Here is a 20,045-nt window from a genome sequence, read left to right as displayed (position 1 = left end):
GCTGGATGAGAGGAGGCTTACCTGAGGATCAGTGAGGACTCAAACTCCCTCCATGTCTCCTTCAGTGTTTCCTTCCCCCCTACTTCAGTGTTTCCTTCCCTTCCCACTTCAGTCCTTTCTCTGCAGAGATGAAGTGATGAATCGTCTGCTCGTCCTCACGGATCTCTGCAGCTCAGAGGAAATGTTGACTCTGAGATATTCGTTTCTGACGACGTTAATCCACATCCACCCTCCAGTGTCTCCTTCCTCGCTTCCTTCCTGCCGTCCTATCTTCCTTTCCTCCTTCCCTCCGTCCTCACGTCATAAATCCTCAATGCTGGAAGAACCACGGCTCACACACTCACACAATCTCTCACTCATCCACCCTTCAGCCGCGCACACACACATCCCCGACGACGGTCACCAGGAGAAGCAGGAGGCTGAAACCACGGCAACCTGACAGCATCCTCTGCTGGAGGCCCCTCCCCCTGCTGACGGAGGAGAGAGAGCTTCCTGCTTAGTGCAGCACATCGGTTCTCCACAGAACCCAGATTGTTCTCCCACCAACTGGACTAAAACATGAGAACCTGGGTTCCATACAAGCAGCAAGAAATCAGTCTGAGAACAGCAGAAGGTGAAGCTCCTCATTCTGCCTTTCATTTTAGATGAATCAACGGTGTCCTGTAGTAGATACCAATATTAACCTCAATGTTCTATTCTATTCTATTCTATTCTATTCTATTCTATTCTATTCTATTCTATTCTATTATCCTACCGTAATGAAAGGCGTGGTGCCCTGCAGTAGCTACTGTTAGTAATCCTGCTTTCTATACATCCTGAACACTGCTGCAGGATTTATCATATACACGATCCTACGTGATCACACGTGATCCTACATGATCATACATGATCATACACGATCATACATAACCAAACACACTCATAAACAATCATACATCATCACACATGATTCTACATCATTCTACATGATCATATATGCATATTCTCTCGTGTGTTTCAGGATGAGTTTCACGTTAATGAAGCTGAACAGAGACAGAAGGACCAGAGGTCAGCAGCATGTTCCTGTCTGGGAAAGGTTGTGTAGATGTGTGATGTCACATGTCATCTGATGATGTCACATGGCCATTTACCACAGTGACATCGTCATGCTATTCAACTGACAGATTTACTGTGTGACGGAACAAAGAAGGTTTCCTGAAAGTTGAGTCTGAAATATCTGTTGTCTGCATTCAGCTCTGAAGAACCCAGGAGAACCTTGTAGGACCTCACAGAACCCTGGTGAACCCTGTAGACCACCCTAGAACCTCACAGAACCAGCAAGTCTTTGAGTTTTCTCACCTTCTCTCCCTGATCTCCTCTCCTCCTCTCTCCTCTTCCTCACATTCCCTAACCCTATCTATACATCCATCCATCCATCCATCCATCCATCCATCCATCCATCCATCCATCCATCCATAAATCCATCTTCCTCTCTTTCTCACTCCTCTTCCTCACGTTTCTGTCTCTCTCCATGTGTGTGTGATATCAGCATGACATCGTCCTGCTCCTGTCCAATGACTAGCTGCTGCTGTGGTCATGTGACAGGCTGTGTGATTATATAATTTCAGATTCAGTTTGATGTGAAATAATTTCAGAGCAGCTGTTACCTTTGGTTCACAAAGATTCACTTTAAATGTGGCAGAAAACTGGAAAGATCTACAGATGTAAACCTGGACACCACAGCCGTATAATATAATATAATATAATATAACGCAATATAATATAATATAACGCAATATAATATAATATAATATAATATAAAATAATATAACGCAATATAATATAATATAATATGATATAATATAATTCAAGATTATTTAATATAATATAATATAATATAAATTCATATTACATTATATTACATTATATTATATTATTATGTTTTTATTATTATATTATTATCCGCCTATGAAGAACAGAATGATCTCAGCGCAGCTCTTCAGCTCTTCCCTCCATCAGCCCCTCACCCCGGGGCTCCGTGCTGCGCATGCGTCTCGTTCTGCAGCAGTCCGTGTATGTGGGCATGTGTGTGCGTGTGTATGTGTGTGTACACGCGCAGCCAGAGAGCGCGCTCCGCTGACAAACACACGGATCGGTTTAACTCAGCTGTTGGCGCTCAGCGGTGATTAGCCCGGTTCGACCAGAAACATCAGCATGTCGTCCCCGGACCAGAACCAGGAACAGGACCAGAAGCAGGACCAGGAGCAGGACCACAAACAGAAGCAGGAGCCGAACCAGGAGCGGAACCAGGAGCCGAGAGATGAGAAGGATGCAACGAAAGAGGAGGTGAAGGAGGAGAAGACCGAGGAGAAAAAGGAGGAGAACCCCGAGGAGAAGAAAGAGGAGACAACGGAGGAGAACCCCGAGGAGAAGAAAGAGGAGAAAACGGAAGAAAAAACGGAGGACAAGGAGGAGAAGAAGATCAAGAAGGAAGAGAAAAAGGAGGAGAAGAAGGAGGAGAAGAAAGGGTCCTGGAAGGATTTCATCTACAACCCGAGGACCGGAGAGTTCCTGGGCCGAACTGCCAGCAGCTGGGGTAAGAACCAGGACCAGAACCAGGCAGGCGGTCCGGAGCCGCATCCGGAGGAGGGATCCGGTCCGGCTCGGTGATGCGCTGCTCTGCTCGGTCCGGCTCGGCACCCAGCGGGCCTCTTCACCTGCTGCTGGACAGTAAAACCGAACCGGGCCGAACTCTACATTTATATGCTATGATGTAGTACAACATACTGCAGTATATGTGGTGTTACAGCGTGTATTTATACACATTGAAATACTGTAACATACTGCAGTATATGTGGTGTTACAGCGTGTATTTATACACAGTGAAGTACTATAACATACTGCAGTATATGTGGTGTTACAGCGTGTATTTATACACATTGAAATACTGTAACATACTGCAGTATATGTGGTGTTACAGCGTGTATTTATACACAGTGAAATACTGTAACATACTGCAGTATATGTGGTGTTACAGCGTGTATTTATACACAGTGAAGTACTATAACATACTGCAGTATATGTGGTGTTACAGCGTGTATTTATACACAGTGAAATACTGTAACATACTGCAGTATATGTGGTGTTACAGCGTGTATTTATACACAGTGAAGTACTATAACATACTGCAGTATATGTGGTGTTACAGCGTGTATTTATACACAGTGAAATACTGTAACATACTGCAGTATATGTGGTGTTACAGCGTGTATTTATACACAGTGAAATACTGTAACATACTGCAGTATATGTGGTGTTACAGCGTGTATTTATACACAGTGAAGTACTATAACATACTGCAGTATATGTGGTGTTACAGCGTGTATTTATACACAGTGAAATACTGTAACATACTGCAGTATATGTGGTGTTACAGCGTGTATTTATACACAGTGAAGTACTATAACATACTGCAGTATATGTGGTGTTACAGCGTGTATTTATACACAGTGAAATACTGTAACATACTGCAGTATATGTGGTGTTACAGCGTGTATTTATACACAGTGAAATACTGTAACATACTGCAGTATATGTGGTGTTACAGCGTGTATTTATACACAGTGAAGTACTATAACATACTGCAGTATATGTGGTGTTACAGCGCAGTTTTGCAGTTTTCTTAGATAATGTGTTGCATTCAGGTAGTACTTGTTAGAGTTGTGTGTTTAGGTAGTACTTGTTAGAGGAATGTCTTTAAGTAGTACTCATTAGAATAGTGTCTTTAGGTAGTACTTGTTGGATACTGTCATGTCTTCCGGCAGTATTTCATTCCACTGTTGTGTTTTAATACTGTCTGATTGCTTCCTTCAGGTCTCATCCTCCTGTTCTACCTCGTGTTCTACGGCTTTCTAGCAGGAATGTTTTCTCTCACCATGTGGGTGATGTTACAGACTCTAGATGAAAATGTTCCCCGTCATCAGGACCGGGTCTCTAGCCCAGGTGAGGTTTCCACTGCACTCTTTAAAAGGTCAGCACCTGGAGAAAGAACCTTCTGTCTGTTGAGGTTCTGGCTTTTAAATCAGTTCTTTGGGTTTTCAGTCAGACTCAGCAATCTTCATATTCTATGTAACACGAGTACAACTTTGTTACTGAAAATCATTCTAAATTTTACCCGCTCAGTATTTGTATTATTTCTAAATAGAACAGCAGAGATAAGTAATCAGAACCAAATCATTTAAAAACACGAAATTTAAAATTCAGCCACAAACTAGAAACTCAGAGAACTAAACCCAGTCCAGCTGTGATTCCAGTCAGTCTAGCTTTTTACTTTTTTACTTTCTGGTTTATTTAGTCAGGACAGTGCATATTAATGGACAGTACATACATGATGTAATGTAAATATGCCGGAATTAGCATGGATGCTAAATTTTATCCGTAGTCCCCAACAAAAAACATAAAAAACACTCAATACAATGCAATACAAAGAACAATAAGAGACATTGAACATGTGCAAACACGCATATACTCCTAAAATAGGGGGGCTATATGTAGACAAACGCTTCATGTGTATGTGCAAACGTGCATAAGTTCCTAAAATACAGATTTTTAAAAAACATATACATATACAAGCGACGGCCAGATTGCTAATGCTCACAGGTTTGATTGTCTAAAATCCAGTTTTTGATGATGAGCATGGTTCTAAAATGAACGTTCTCAGTCCTGGACCTATGGACTGGGTCTATCTATGTCTGCATCATAGCTCCACATGGAGAAGAACTGAACAGAGGAAGAGAAACATCTGACTGAGATACTCGACAAAGATGGAAAAAAATCCAGGAAGATCAGTGAGCAACTAAAAACCAGTGAAGTAACAGAGCCAGCAGGAATCAGGAGGTCTAGAAGGAGTGATAGTACCATTAATCAGGAGGTCTAGGAGGAGTCATAGTTCCACTAATCAGGAGGTCTAGAAGAAGTCATAGTTCCACTAATCAGGAGGTCTAGAAGGAGTCATAGTTCTACTAATCAGGAGGTCTAGAAGGAGTCATAGTAGCACTAATCAGGAGGTCTAGAAGGAGTCATAGTAGCATTAATCAGGAGGTCTAGAAGGAGTCATAGTAGCACTAATCAGGACGTTTAGAAGGAGTCATAGTAGCACTAATCAGGAGGTCTAGAAGGAGTCATAGTAGCATTAATCAGGAGGTCTAGAAGGAGTCATAGTAGCACTAATCAGGACGTTTAGAAGGAGTCATAGTAGCACTAATCAGGAGGTCTAGAAGGAGTCATAGTAGCATTAATCAGGAGGTCTAGAAGGAGTCATAGTAGCACTAATCAGGACGTTTAGAAGGAGTCATAGTATGTCGCTGGCTGAGTGGTAAATGAAGATTCTGTAATTATCCTCCTCCTCATCATCTTCATCCTCCTCCTCCTCCTCCTCCTCATCATCATCATCCTCATCATCGTCCTCATCTTCCTCCTCCTCCTCCTCATTATCATCATCATCTTCATCACCACCTCCTGCTGCTCTGGTTCAACTAAGGACTGAAACTGATTTGCTGCTGCTACTCTGCCTTGCATCTAAATCTGCCCCCAGTGGTCATGTGCAGCATTACAACAAAAAGCTTTTCCTTCCAAACCACCACTGCTGTATTATTTATAGCATGGTGATTTTCGTGACAACAGTGACATCATGTAATTTATTTCCTGGTTCCATTGTTCTCCTTCCAGTGTCTGATGATTGATTATAGATTTGTTTTCTTGCAGGTTTAGTGGTTCGTCCTCATGCACTGGAAATCTCCTACAACCGCACAGACCCAACAGACTACAACCAGTACACCCAACAGCTGCACGAACTGCTGCAGTGTGAGTACAACATGCACAAAAAGCACACGGACACGCTAAGGCATGGCCCATGAAAGAAGAAAGGTCCAGTCTGCCTCGTTGTTACATTGAAGTTTAAACACTTCAACTAAATAACAGGAGACAAAACACATGAAGAATGGACTTTAGAAACTCCAGTAGATGAATGGATGACTTTAGAAACACCAGTAGAGGAATGGATGACTTTAGAAACTCCAGTATATATGTTTTACTCAGGTTTTATCGAGTCTGTCCGGACATTTGCTTTTATCTGCTGGTTTGGCTCAGTCAACCTTAAAAACCAGAACAGACTGCAAGGTATTGTCAGAATGTGCAGCAAAATTGTTGGCACTCGACTAACTGACATTTCTGTCCTACATAAGACTAGATCCTTAAAAAATGCAAATCTTGTCCGGTTCGACCCTAGCCACCCTCTTGCAGGCGTGTGTTCTGCATGTGTATGTGACATATGCATATCGGATCACATGACCTAAATATGTTGTTGGTGGCTCAGAAACACCCCCACAGTTTAAGCAGTTGTTCCTTGGATCATTTCTGATGGATAAGTCCTGATAAGTCCTCAGAGGTGGATTTGTAGTAGGATCACAATCAGCTGATGTAGTGTTCACTGGTTGTCATGGTTACAGTGACTCCGTGCCGCTATCTGGTAATGATAGAGAAATCTTTAACAAATCCATGGGTCCAGACTATAAGCTGCATCACTGCCAGAATCTGATCACTTGGTCCTTGAGTCATTTCTGACCTTCCCTGAAAATTTCATCCAGATCTGTTAGTCTGTTTTTGAGTAACGTTGATGACAGACAGACAGACAGACAGACAGACGCTGATCGTCACATACCTCCACCATGTCTTTATCAGAGTAATAACTCAGCAGCTAGGGTTAAGGTTTACAGCACTCTGATTAACCCTCCCTTCTGTTCTTCTGTGTTTCCTCAGATTACAACGACAGCATCCAGGAGCAGAACGACTTGTGTCTGGTTGGTGAATACACTGAGCAGGATGATGAGCCCGTAAAGAAAGTCTGTCAGTTTAAACGCAGTACGTTGCGTCAGTGCTCTGGTCTGCCCGATGGCAGCTTCGGGTTCGAAGAGGGGAAACCCTGCATCATTATCAAGATGAACCGGGTCAGTAGAACCCCTTATTGAAACCTCAAAGAACTCATTTGGCTAGTTCTGTCTGCTCATGTTTTTACTGTATTCTCAGCTATTGCTATGGTTACTCTTTAGGTAAACATACCTGAGGCTGTTTTTCACAACATATAAATAATAACAGCGGTGTGTTTGCAGGTGATTGGCCTGAAACCAGAGGGAGAGCCCTTCATCAACTGTACTGCCAAGGTAGCTCACCTGAAGCTCTTAGAAAAACACATGTCCTCATGTAGCAGTCTGAGTATCTGTTAAATTATTCTAATAACCACATCTAAAACTGTCTGCTCTCTGGTAGAGAGACACTCCTCTACAGATGCAATACTTCCCTCCTGAAGGCCGTCTGGATAAAATGTTTTTTCCCTACTATGGGAAGAAGGCTCATGTGAGTGAATCCTGTCTGTCAGTTCATTATTATGACGCATTGAAATGGAACAAGCTGGAAATTTTCAGATCGTTTCTTTTTTAATAAGTAAATACAGAGAAAAGAGGAAACAGTAGTAACCCTTGAGACAGTAAATCCTCTATAAAGCATGACGTCCTGCTTCATACATGGCTGGTAAACATGTCTGCTGCCGTAGATGTTCGGACTTTGTAACTTTTAGAGAATCATGAGATGAAACAGCATCAGATGTCCACACCAGACTGAATCTGTCCAAAGAACACAGTGATAGAAATAAACACAACACTGGGAGTGATCCATAAATCAGGTTAGAAATGACCCTAATTAATCCTATTAATTATGGATGTCATCATGTAATGTGTGTGTGAATGCTGGTGTTTGCTGAGATTGTGTTGTTTTGAGTCATGTCTGTCAGAGTCCTTCTCACTTCCTGGATGTGTCTCTGCTTCCAGCCGGACTACGTCCAGCCGCTGGTGGCCGTGAAGCTGCTGCTGAGGAAAGAAGACTACAACGTGGAGCAGACGGTAGAGTGTAAAGTCGAGGGGTCCAACCTGCGTAACAGCGACGATCGGGACAAGTATCTGGGTCGCGTCACTTTCCGGGTCCGAGTGTCTGAGTAACCTGACGGACCGGTGGCCATGGACACCACAGACTGGGGGGAAACAAGCTCCAGTTTAGGACATTTTTTAACACGGATTTGATCTGATTCTGCTCGTCTGAATCCGGTTCTTCCTGCTTAGATTCTGATGAGGGAAACAAACCTGGAGCTCACACAGTCCTGGTTCGCAGCTCGTCCGCCCTAACTGGAGGTTTACTTCAGGTTTGAACCCTTGTAGAAACTAAACAGGAACTGTTGGGATCACTGTTCAGACAGGCAGAGCAGATCAGGTCTGTGGTGGAAGCATGTGAGCCAGCGGCACAACGTGTTGATTTTAAACCTCTGTATGTTAGTGATGTAATAAAATACTTCTATGATTCCAGCAGCACAACAAACTAAAGTTTACATGTGATGATCATTGTTGAGTTTACATCCAGGTGGTCAGTAATCAGATTACTCTGCCTCTCCCTAGCAGCAACAAAGCACAGGAACTGCCTTCTAACCTCTGAAAAATAGATTTCTAGGTTCATATTCAGCAGTAGAGGAGTGAATTTATGAAAACTTTTGCAGAGTGTTTTTATCCAAATTCAAACAGAAAACAGTGGGACGGCGTTCTAGAAGTTTTATTACTGACCGTATATATAAACATCCAGTTTTATTTTGTCATTGATTGTTGTGATTTATTGAAAAAGAAAAAAGAAAAATATAATGTGTTGGTAAACAATGCTCTGGTGTTTCCTGTCTCTTCTCCAGATAGTCCAGAAAATATTCCTGTAAATAAATGAGTATGACTGCCCTCACCTGCATCTGTCAGAAAAGGAAAGAAGTTCATCCGTTTTATCATGTCATGAAACTCTTTCATTTAAATTTCTTAGATATACTTTATAAATATGACTTCTTCTGTGCATTTCCAACCACTTGTTGTACAGTTTTCTAAATGTGAATGTGAACGTGTTGTGTTGAACCAGAGGATATCTCATTGCTGTGGAAATGTGCTGTGAAATCTTTGTTTCTATCCTGAATGAAAGAACCTCCTCTAAAACAAACTAATCTATCTTTCATCATTATGTCTGTCTGCCTGAGGGCCACAATAGGAACCACATCCATGCAAATAAAACATAATGCTCCAATAATGAGGAACGATTGGAAGACATCTTTTTCCAGAACACTTTGTGACACATTGTTTAGAAACATGGTGAAGTTCCTTCAACAGCCAACTGAGGTCGCTTCCAAATGCACCTGAATCCAACATCCAGTACCAACGGTCTACAAATGAATGTTGGTACTGGGGTGGAGGAACAAGGAACATAGAACACACAGGTGGATCCATGTATGATCAGACAGATGATTCATACAAAGTAGAAGCTAACATGTAAACTGATCCATAGTTTACTGTTCTGGTGTACAGCTCTGGCATTAAATCTACTACATATATAGCTGGTAGTAAAATTCAAACAGTGTGTAGAAGAGCAGATCAAGTATAGAGAGGGTGATGCAGAGTAGACTGGTGGAAATGAGCAGCTGGAAGCAGAGGGCTGGAGGAAGTAAGTATTTATGTATCCATGAAGACATTTCACATCTCATCCAAGAGGCTTCTTCAGTTCAGAACTTAAGAAGCCTCTTGGATGAGAGGTGAAACGTCTTCAAGGAACATTGTTAAAGTTCAGTGGATTGATTTAAACTACTTTGGATAACCATGACCTGGATGAATGAGAACCTACACAGACATTAAGTATTTATGTATGTATGTAACTGATCCTGGAACAGTTCAAAGACTCAGTTCCTCCACACATTGCCGTCCACATAGGTGAACATCAGGTGAGGACAGCAGAGGAAGCAGGGCGATGACTGTGCTAACACATTGTGGTGGCTATGACTTCAGAGCTCAGGTTGCTGGTAAATATAAGGCAGCAGTTAAGAATGGAACAGACAGGTCTGGTTGGGGTGAAGCACAGAATCTTCTTCTTTTCCTTTCGGCTTTTCCCTTCAGGGGTCGCCACAGCAAATCAATTGCCTTCATCTAACCCTGTCTTCTGCATCGTCTTCTCTCACACCAACTACCTTCATGTCCTCTTTAAAATATTATTGTATTATTGTAGCGGCTGGCTACACTGGAATGCTGAATGTCCTGTAAGAAATCATTCTAAAGGTGGACAGGTGGAGCCTATGACGCTCACTGCTCCTGTTGTCAGTTCTCGCAGATTGAAGGGGAAATCTGCAGTAAACTATGACAGGTTTTCTGGTGGGTGTACAGCTACCCGGACAGGATGTGGTCAGAAGGCAGACTCAGGCCCTAAACAGAGTGGTTCAGAGAGTAGTAGGTCCTTCGCTGTGGTGCTACCTGAATCTCTTTTGTCAGTTTCTCACGGTGACCTGGTAACAGAACAAAAACCTGATCCTTCCCTCGGTGCTTTGGTTGATTCTGTGCTCTTGGATGGGAAGAGCTCTGCAACCAGGTTATCTGGTAAACGACAACCTGTTAGTCCAGAAATGGGTGCCGAGTCAGAAAGGTTTCACTGGTGATCCTGTTTTTCAGGCTGTTGTGCCTTCAACATTCCGGGGAGAGGTACTGAGGACGTCTTATGGTCGGTGTGGACATCTGGGGTTTGGTAAGATGTACGGTTACATCCGGAGGTACTTCTTTTGGCCTCGCATGAAAGGAGATGTGTCTCAGTACATTAGGGCGAGGAAGAGCCAGTCCTCATCTCCTTGTGGTAAACTGTTGTGATCGTACAGCTGAGGTTGACCAGTTCGTCAGTCTGCTTAAGTCTAGGACCACCAACATCAGTCCCATGAGAAGGGGAAAGTGCTGCAGACTGTACAAACTGGTAAATGAATGCTGGCCACAGTTATGTCTTTGTTTTCACAGTCCTACTGTCTGACAGAGCTCTGGTTGGTGAACCCAATGTGCAGTTCTCCTAGTCCCTGTCCATTTCTACCCTAACACTTTTCTATTATGATCCTGTTCTAGCTCTTGCCCTTCCTCCTTTTCCCTCTTTCCTTCTCCTTCATTCCTCATCTGTTCTGATCTGTCTCTCCTTGGCTCCCTCTGTCAGTCACCTCTCCCTCATGTCTCTCTCTCTCCCTGCTTCACCTGTCTGCACTCAGCTGATTTCTGCAGGTGCCTCACATTGACGTAATCAGCTCACCTGCCCACAAACTCTCCTCACTACTTAAGCCCCATTCATTCAGCTGCACCTTGCTGGATCATAAACACTTTCTCCACAGTGACCTACACGGACTCTGTTTTCCCCCTCTACTGGATTACCCTCACTTAGACTCAGTTCTTATTTCGTATTCTCGTTTGCCCCGCTTTATCTCCAGCCAGTAGCTCCATTCTTATCTCTGTTGCCCTAGATTTCCTGAGCCTGCTTCCCAGCCCTTCTGTTGTCAGTTCCCCCCTCTTGTAAGTACCCCTCCTAACTTAGTCCTGTTTATTCAGTTTAGTTTTGCCATCTCCCATTTTTGAATTCTTTGTGTTGATTAGTAGAGTTTTGAGTAGCTTGGCTTAGTTCTGTTCCCATCAGTTCAGTTGTTCATATGTGTTGGTTTTGTTGTGAGTTAGAATAAAACTCTTTCTGTATTTATTTGTTCACCAGTTTCTGTGTTTGCGTTTGGGTTCTCCAGCCCCCCTCCGTAACACCTTAAAGTGCTTCTCCCATTGCTGTGAGTTGCTGGGTGCAGGATGGAGGTGGGTTACCTGGGGGGTGTCTGCATAGAGCTAGTGTATGATGGTCTGGACATCTCTTTGAAGTAGACTGTAACCCCTAAGTATAGATGTCTGTATGTAAGAACTAGGCATGTGAGTATTTTGGAAACTGGTTGCCAACTAGCATGCCTAGTTTTTGGGTTGTGCTGCTGATGTTTTCTGTCTGAGTTTCTGGGGGGGGGACTCCATGTGTGTCAGTTCCAGTCGTCACCAGACTGATCCACCTGTGATGTAGTGCCTCAGCTGCTCTTAATCTCTCACACCTACATTCTAGCTGGCTCTGTGATGGGATCTGCTGTGTGGAGCTCCAGCAGCATGATTCTGGGTTTTATTTGTCTTTCATGCCCATTTGGTTGTTGTGCATGGCAATAAACAGTTTCTAGTCACCACACATTGCTGTCTCCTGGATTTGTTGCGACTTTTGGAGCCAAATTATAACAGTATGTAAAGATATAGATAGATCTAGTCCAGTTGTTTGGAGTTCATGCTGTAATGTACCAAGGAGGGGTTTCATGATTTCTACTGGAGCTTCTGAGAGGTGGTAGGTGACTGATGGGATGCCATCTACTATGGGGTGCAGTGGTGTCATTTATGTATTTTGGTGTTGCGTATGTCTGAGGGGTGATGAAGGCTGTGGGTATGAGGTGGTTCTATGCTTCCTGTGATACTTTATTGGATTCTACTAGGGGTTTTAACAGAGTTTTAATGTCCTTTTCTTTTGTTCTGTGGGATCTGTTTTCCAGTATTTTTTATGTGTTCTTGTCTTCGACATGTTAACTGTTGATCATGCGTGTCCATGATGAATGTGGTTCTTCCTTGTGCAGCTGGTAGGATGGTGATGCTGTTGTCCTTTTTGAGTGATTATATTTTTGTTTCTTGCTTTGTGATATTACTGTGTGGAAGTTTTCTGGTTTTAATATGCCTGCTATTGAGTTCTGCTTTGTGACATGCTGGTTGTGTGCTATTAAAACGGAGGACACACAAATCGGACACAGAATGACAACAAAGACATAGAATGACAAACTCAGAATGACTGCAAGGACATGAAAAATGATCACATAACCAAAAAATGAAACAGGAAAAATGAATAAATTTGAAGGGACTGAACAAAAATAGTGTGACTTTTGACTTCTTTCAAAGCTGTTTCACTGTAATCATGTTTTAATGAACCATTTTAAATACAGACATGTGAAATGAAAGAATACTCATTAAATCAATACTGAGTGTGTAATGTTGAATGAACTGATCCATCATCTGGTGTTTTTAAAAAAAATAAGAATTCACAATAATATAAAATTTAACTGTATTCATTCAGTCAGACATTTAAAATGGAAATCAACACATTTTTAATCAATGAACCTTTAATTCATTGATCTGAGGAAACCATCCTTCAATGTCTTACCTTAAAATGAGCAACATTTTTAAAATCTAGCTGCAAAGTAAAGGTTTCACGCTAAAGACGAATCACTGAACATTTAATGGCATTAACTCAATTATTATGAGGAAACAGAAATCCATTTCTAATATTTCTGTCAGGCTGGCAGCTGCTGGCTCTGGTTAGTGCCGCCTTCCCCTTTTTTCTCCTCCCCCTTTCTCCCTTTTAGGCTTCTTGAGATAATAGCAGCGGCAGCAGGTGGGAATGCAGCCAATCAGCCTCACTCCCCTGCAATAAAGTCAGACGCCACTCACCTGTCAGCGCTGGATTGTAATGCCACTAGTGTCAGTCATTCATGTCTCGCTGTCTAGTTCTGAAGAAATCTTAGCCTTTGGTAATTCTGGTTCTTCTGCTGCAGTTTTTGATCCACCTGCTCATGCCACCTGGGGCTCCTTCTCTCCATCCATCGTCAGTTTGGCCTTCACCTGAGGATTTACCTACCAGAGTTGCTCTTCCGTCCAACTTTAATAAAATGATCTTTTAGTATTTCTCTGTGTTTTCCAGCATTTTGATTTATAAACCAGGAGCCGCTTCACTGAGGAGAGTCTTTTAGTTTTCAGGTAATATGATGGTGAAGAAAATGTGTTCCTGCGGTAAAGAATCCACAGAATTATTATTTGATCCATGAACTGGTCATCAGGATCACTCAGTTCTTCTTCAGTTTGTTGCTGCCGTTGGGTGAACAGGTGATGATGTCAGCAGCACGTCAGTCTGTGATTGGAGCAGTAAAACTCATCTACATTAAATTAAATATTATACTAATGTAGATGCACTGTGTTCCCCCTGAGCAGGTGGTACGTTCCACTCCGACACACCTGACGGGATCAAACCACCTGCACACACTCCACACAGGTGCAGTTCATTTAACCTTCATGTTGCTTTCTTCACCTTTGAATGAATATTTTTGGCATAAATGTGAACTTTTTAAACGGACTCTGTTCGTCAGATGGAGGAACGTCGGTTGGGGAGTTTGTTTGAAGATTCAGGTGAGAGGAAACAGAAGTAAGATGTTCGGCAGGATTGATCTGCTGTCGTATCTTCATCAGACACTGATGATGCTGCTGCTGTTGTAAACTCACAGCTTTCTACCTGAGTGGAGCTACAGAGACACCCAGTGGCTGATCGGAGGAACTGCAGCTCCACAGATCAGTTCAGATCAGATCAGCAACACCTGGTTCACACGGAAACATCATGATTCTGAATGCAAATCAGGCTCCAGTTGGTTAGAATTTAAAGTGTTTTCCTCAAAACTCAACCAGCTTCATTAGAGTAAATCATAAAGAGATCGGTTCATGATGGGTTTGTGTTTTCTCCAACCTCTGCTGCCAAATTTGAGGTTCTTACAGACGAATAATTAAGAAAAATCTCACCTTACACTGGATGCTTTTATGGCTAGCTTTATTGCAAGGAAACTATTGTAAATTTTACCGGAACATCAAAATCAAACTACAATCTGTTCTATTAGCCAGGTCATAACAGAGTATGCAAAGCACTGGCAAAAAAAGTTGGATCTGTCTGTGAACTGGTGGATCAGTAACATGACTTTTCCCAGATCGAATCTGAGAGAGTCCTGACTTGTTAGTTGGATGATGAAGAGGTCAGAGGTCACAGCATGTTGGCAGTGAATTTGTCTAAAACTAGGAAACAAAGCAACTAGAAAACTCCAGTCAGATTTGGATCGTCATTAGAGCACATTTCAGGACTTCAGCGTATTTTCTGAAACAAACGTTTTGTTTACAGCGTGGAGGAAAAAATATGGAACCAAGAGTTAGACTGGAAATAAAACATGGACTGGTCCGGTAGAAAAACCTGAGCTATTAAAACAGAGGACACACAGTTAGACGCAAAACAACCACAAAGAGATGCAAAACAACCACAAAGAGACGCAAAACAACCACAAAGAGACGCAAAACAACCACAAAGAGTATTTTTGTGTCTCTGCAGTAATTGTGTGTCTCTGTGGTCATTTTGTATCTCACTTTGACCATTTTCTGTCTGTTTGTGGACATTTAGTGGGAATTTGTGGTTAGTTGTCATTCTGTGCCTTTGTGGTCATTTTGTGTCTCTTTGTTTTTGTTCAGTGTCTCTTTGTGTTGATTTTGTGTCTGTGTGGTAATTTTGTGTCTCTTTGTGGTCATTATCCATATTTTTGGACTGTGGGAGGAAACCGGAGTACCCGGAGAAAACCCACGCATGCACAGGGAGAACATGCAAACTCCATGCAGAAAGATCCCAGGCCGGGATTTGAACCGGGATCTTCTTGCTGCAAGGCGAAAATACTAACCACTACATTTAGTGTGAATTTGTGTTTGGTTGTTGTGTCGTTGTTGTCATTCCGTGCCTTTCTTGCCATTTTGTGTCTCTGTGTTAATTTTGCTTCTCTTTCTTGTCATTTTGTGTCTCTATGTTCGTTCAGTGTCTCTTTTTTGTTGATTTTGTGTCTGTGTGGTAATTTTGTCTCTCTTTGTGGTCATTTTGTGTTTAATTTTGACCATTTTCTGTCTGTTTGTGGACATTTAGTGTCTGTGGTTGGTTGTGTCGTCATTCTGTGCCTTTGTGGTCATTTTGTGTGTCTCTTTGTGCTAATTTTGCATCTCTTTTCATTTTGTGTCTCTTTGTGTTGATTTTGTGTCTGTGTGGAAATTTTGTGTCTCATTTTGGTAATTTAATATATCATGCAGGATATAGCAGTACAGCAGTATGATTTGACTTCTTTCAAAGTTGTTTCACTGGAATCATGTTTTAATATGAGTTATTTTAAATACAGACACGTGAAATGAAAGAAAACATTCATTAAATCAATACTGCGTGTGTAATGTTGAACAAACAGGTGGCAACGATACTACTATTATTATTATTATAGTGTAAATTCAGCGACATTACGGATGAGCAGCACAAGAGCACCACAATATGATTGGTTGATTTTTCATTTTGTTGTCTCAGATTGAGGATTTTGAGAGTTTCCTGGTGATTTTGTGTTACGGTGGGGGGTGGTTGAACCCAGGCACAGACACAATAGACAGGCAAACAGGAGTTAAAGGAAATGGGGTTTTATCACCAAAATAAAAACGAAGAACTAGACAGAGGAGGCAGAGTGAAAACCAAACAGTTGAACACAAACGAGCTACGGGGAAGTACTCGCACTCAGGGGAACTAATAATGAAGGATAAACCAGGCTGAGGTCCATCCAAAACTACTGAGTACAAGGGGGAATCCACAAAAAGGGGGGAAGCAGAAAGGTCCAAAAAACTGATGTAGTCCAGAGAGGATTGGGTTTGTGGGGGACGGAGTCTGGGACAGCATGTGGGTCTGTCAAACAATGATCCAGCAGAGACTGAGGGGAACAGCAGAGCTTAAGTGGCAGAGGAGGGGAGCAGGTGAGTGGAGTTGAGCTGATTGGTGCAGCTGACGCCTATAATAGCAATCAGCCAACAGAGTGAAGGCAGGCAGAGGGCGAGCAACTGGGAGAGAGAGACAGGAGGAGAGGACAGCAGACAGAGGGAAACAGAGGTATGGGCAGGAGCTGGAGTGGGACCATCACATTTTGCTTCTTTTTATGCTGATTTTTGCTTCATTTTGTGTCACATCTTAACTGTTTTACATTATTTGTGAGTACGATTGGTTGATTTTTCTCATTTTGTTTTCTGAGATTGTGAAGTCAAAAGGGAGAGCGTCCCCAAACACACCAACTGGTGGATGTAAAACACACTCCAGGCCTGAAGGGGCAACATCAGCACAGGAGTGGAACTAAAAAATGACAACCAGTGCTTCCACAGGGACACAATTTACCTGGGCACCGTCTCATCCAGCAGGCCTTAAAATGTTTGGTGATCAGTCAGTCTTCCTTTGATCCTGGTCATCATATGAAGTAAGACACAGCTGCTGTTTGGACCGTGAGAACGCAGCTGGTAGGACTAATTAAGAGAACTTGAAATGTTTGTTTTGTATAAAGAAATTGAGGTTTAATTTAATTAATTTGGTTCACACTCAAGATTATTAAGTTGAAAGTCAATTTAAATTTATTTAGTAAATGTGTAAATTAAATTTCTTTGATTTAAAGAACACATGATGTTTGAAAATAGTCTTTTTTCCAATTCATATTGAAGGTTATCAACCTGTCAACTTTCATTCCACCTTTAAACCAAAAGCAGCAAAAAACAAAGAAAGAAGACTGAGTTGTCCGTTTGTGAGCCTCATGGCCAAACAGGCTTTTTACAAGTTTGAGCAAAGCTGTGTCGAAACACATACAGAACTTGCCACAGATTAAGAATTTAGTGAGTTTCCTGGTGATTTCGCATCTTTTATGCTGATTGTTGATTTGATTTCTTGAGTTTCCTGGTCATTTTGCTTCATTTTTTTATCACATCTTGAGTGTTGCATTATTTGTGTGTGACTGAGTTTTGTCATTTTGTCTCAGATTGAGGATTTAGTGAGTTTCCTGGTGATTTTGCATCTTTTTATGCCGCTTTTTGCTTCATTTTGTGTCACATCTTCACTGTTGCATTATTTGTGAGTATGATTGGTTGAGTTTTGTCATTTTGTTGTCTCTCAGGATTTCATGAGTTTCCTGGTGATCTTGCATGTTTTTATGCTGATGTTTCATTTTGTCACATCTTGACTGTTTTATATTATCGCTTGATTTTTATCATTTTGTTGTCCAAGATTGAAGATTTACTGAGTTTCCTGGTGATTTTTGCAGCTTTTGATGCTCATTATTGCTTCATTTTGTGTCATATCTTGCCTGTTTTACATCCATTTGTCGTTTTTTTTTTTTTTTTTGAAGTCATTTTGTTGTCTCAGATTGAGGACTTGGTGAGTTTCCTGGTCACATGACTAGGACGATGTATACATATTTATTTATATATACATTTTATTTTAATAGGATCTTTGTATATTTTAATATAGTCCCATTTTAAACCTGGTTTACATCCTCCCCACCTTAAACCAGGCACGTCCCGTTGCACGCCAAACTTAAACATGAATAGACGGCACAATAGATTCGGGAGAGGTGGAAACACTTAGGGTATCGGACACATTTTGGAGCAATGTCTGAACTACAGATATAAGCGGGTTACCAAGGGTGTTGTAATCTAGTCGTTTAGGTGGCGCTCTCTGAGTTGAGCGTCTAAGGGTAAAACCACTGTTAACTACATCCCTGGCAGTGGTGACTGGTGAGTTAACCAAGTCAGGCTCAGACTGAACTGGATCTTCAGGTAAGTCTTCATCCATCGAAACTACGGTAGGTATGTTTACGGGCTCAGGTGAGTTTACAGGTAAGTTGTTTGATTCATTTCCTTGATCCTCTTCATTTTCCTCCACACTTGACTCTGACTCATTGTTGCTCGTCTCCGGCTCAAGTTTGTCAAGAGGGGCAGAACTGATGGAACAGGGAGTTGGAGAATGGATTTCGTCAGGTTCACTTCTGACAGACAGCCGGAACTGGACGTGTTTTCTCCACAGTGAAGCAGATGGCAGGTAAGTCAAGACTTAGGGGGACCACGTCCTCAGACTCTTCAGCAGCAGTTGAGTCGGTGTGGACATCGGGATCAGGATTAAGACGAGTGCGTGGTCGAGTTACAGGAGACTATCCACAGGGCACATCACTATTCTCATTGGCCGGATGGAAGGAGGAGGTCTCTATGGAGAGTGCGTACAGGTCCATCTTTGCACTCAGGCTTTACTTTGTAAACTGGGAGATCTCCAGCTCTGCTGATCACAACAAAGACATCTCTCACACTTATCAGAGTTTGTTTTCCTTTGAGGTGTACATTCCTCACAAGCACTCTGTCTCCCACTTCAAATGCTGATGGTATGATTCGCTGGTCGACACGTGTTTTATTTCGTTCAGCACATTTGAGGGTGTTCTTTTAAGCAATCTTGAAGCTCTCTTCAAGGCGTGACTTTAAATCTTGCACATACTGTGAATAGATTTTGTGCTTGTTTTCCTGCAGTGGGAGACCAAAAGCAAGGTCAACAGGCAGACGAGGCCGTCGTCCAAACATTAGCTCATACGGGGCATAACCAGTAACCTCGTTCTTGGTGCAGTTATATGCATGAACTAATGGCTTCACATAGCCTTTCCATTTTGATTTCTGTTTTTCCTCCAGTGTTCCAAACATGCTAAAGAGTGTATGATTAAATTGTTCCACTGGCTTGCCTCTTGGGTGGTATGGTGTCGTACGGCTCTTTAATTAGCCTTGACTCAAAATCCGGACCCTGGTCAGTATGGATTCTCTCAGGGATGCCGTAGTAGACGACAAAACTGTCCCATAAACACTTTGCCATGGTTCTTGCTTTCTGGTTTGGCATTGGAATGGCCACTGCGAACTTGGTAAAGTGATCTGTTAGAACAAGTGTCTCCGGTGTTCCTTGAGTTAGGCTCGAGGCTCAGGAAATCCATACATAGCAGTTCGAGAGGACACAAAGGGATGATGTTAACCAGTGGAGCAGATTTATTGGGCAACGCCTTCCTCCAGACACAACTACAAGTCTCGATTTTGTGTTCTACATCCATGGCCATTTTGGGCCAGAAAAAGTCTCAATTTAAACCTGGGTTAGACACCTCTTGACTGTTTTACATTATTTGTGAGTATGATTGGTTGTCTTTTGTCATTTTGTTGTCTCAGATTGAGGATTTAGTTTCCTGGTGATTTTTGCATCTTTTTATGCTGATTGTTGCTTCATTTTGTTACATATTGACTGTTTCACGTTATTTTGAGTATGATTGGTTGACTTTTGTTTTCTGAGGATTTTGAGTTTCCTGGTCAGTTTGCTTCATTTTGTCACATCTTGACTTTTTTACATTTGTGAGTAGGATTGGTTGATTATTTTTGTTGTCTCAGATTGAAGATTTTGTGAGTTTCCTAGTGATTTTTTTTTTTTTTTTGTCTTTCTAT

General features: G+C 42.0%; 1 protein-coding gene and 1 long non-coding RNA gene across 2 annotated transcripts; both read left to right on the top strand.

Annotated features, from left to right (window-relative positions):
* The first annotated feature begins 4 nt into the window (after positions 1 to 4).
* On the top strand, positions 5 to 1,442 carry LOC110967718 (uncharacterized). The gene is made up of 3 exons (XR_002596831.2): positions 5 to 613; positions 1,001 to 1,047; positions 1,234 to 1,442. It is a non-coding gene; the product is annotated as an uncharacterized LOC110967718 (long non-coding RNA).
* Positions 1,443 to 2,045: 603 nt separating this feature from the next.
* LOC110967717 (sodium/potassium-transporting ATPase subunit beta-3-like) lies at positions 2,046 to 9,141 on the top strand. Its single transcript, XM_022217407.2, has 7 exons — positions 2,046 to 2,575; positions 3,853 to 3,981; positions 5,743 to 5,841; positions 6,796 to 6,983; positions 7,146 to 7,196; positions 7,303 to 7,389; positions 7,860 to 9,141. Exons 1-7 carry the CDS (start codon positions 2,194 to 2,196, stop codon positions 8,025 to 8,027), a joined length of 1,104 nt encoding a protein of 367 aa, XP_022073099.1. The 5' UTR covers positions 2,046 to 2,193; the 3' UTR covers positions 8,028 to 9,141.
* Positions 9,142 to 20,045: the final 10,904 nt, after the last annotated feature.

This window comes from Acanthochromis polyacanthus, chromosome 13, assembly GCF_021347895.1.
Source record: "Acanthochromis polyacanthus isolate Apoly-LR-REF ecotype Palm Island chromosome 13, KAUST_Apoly_ChrSc, whole genome shotgun sequence".
In the NCBI taxonomy this organism is placed as follows: domain Eukaryota; kingdom Metazoa; phylum Chordata; class Actinopteri; family Pomacentridae; genus Acanthochromis; species Acanthochromis polyacanthus.
Note: the sequence above shows the minus strand (reverse complement) of the source record. Positions and strands in the feature narration are given on the sequence as shown.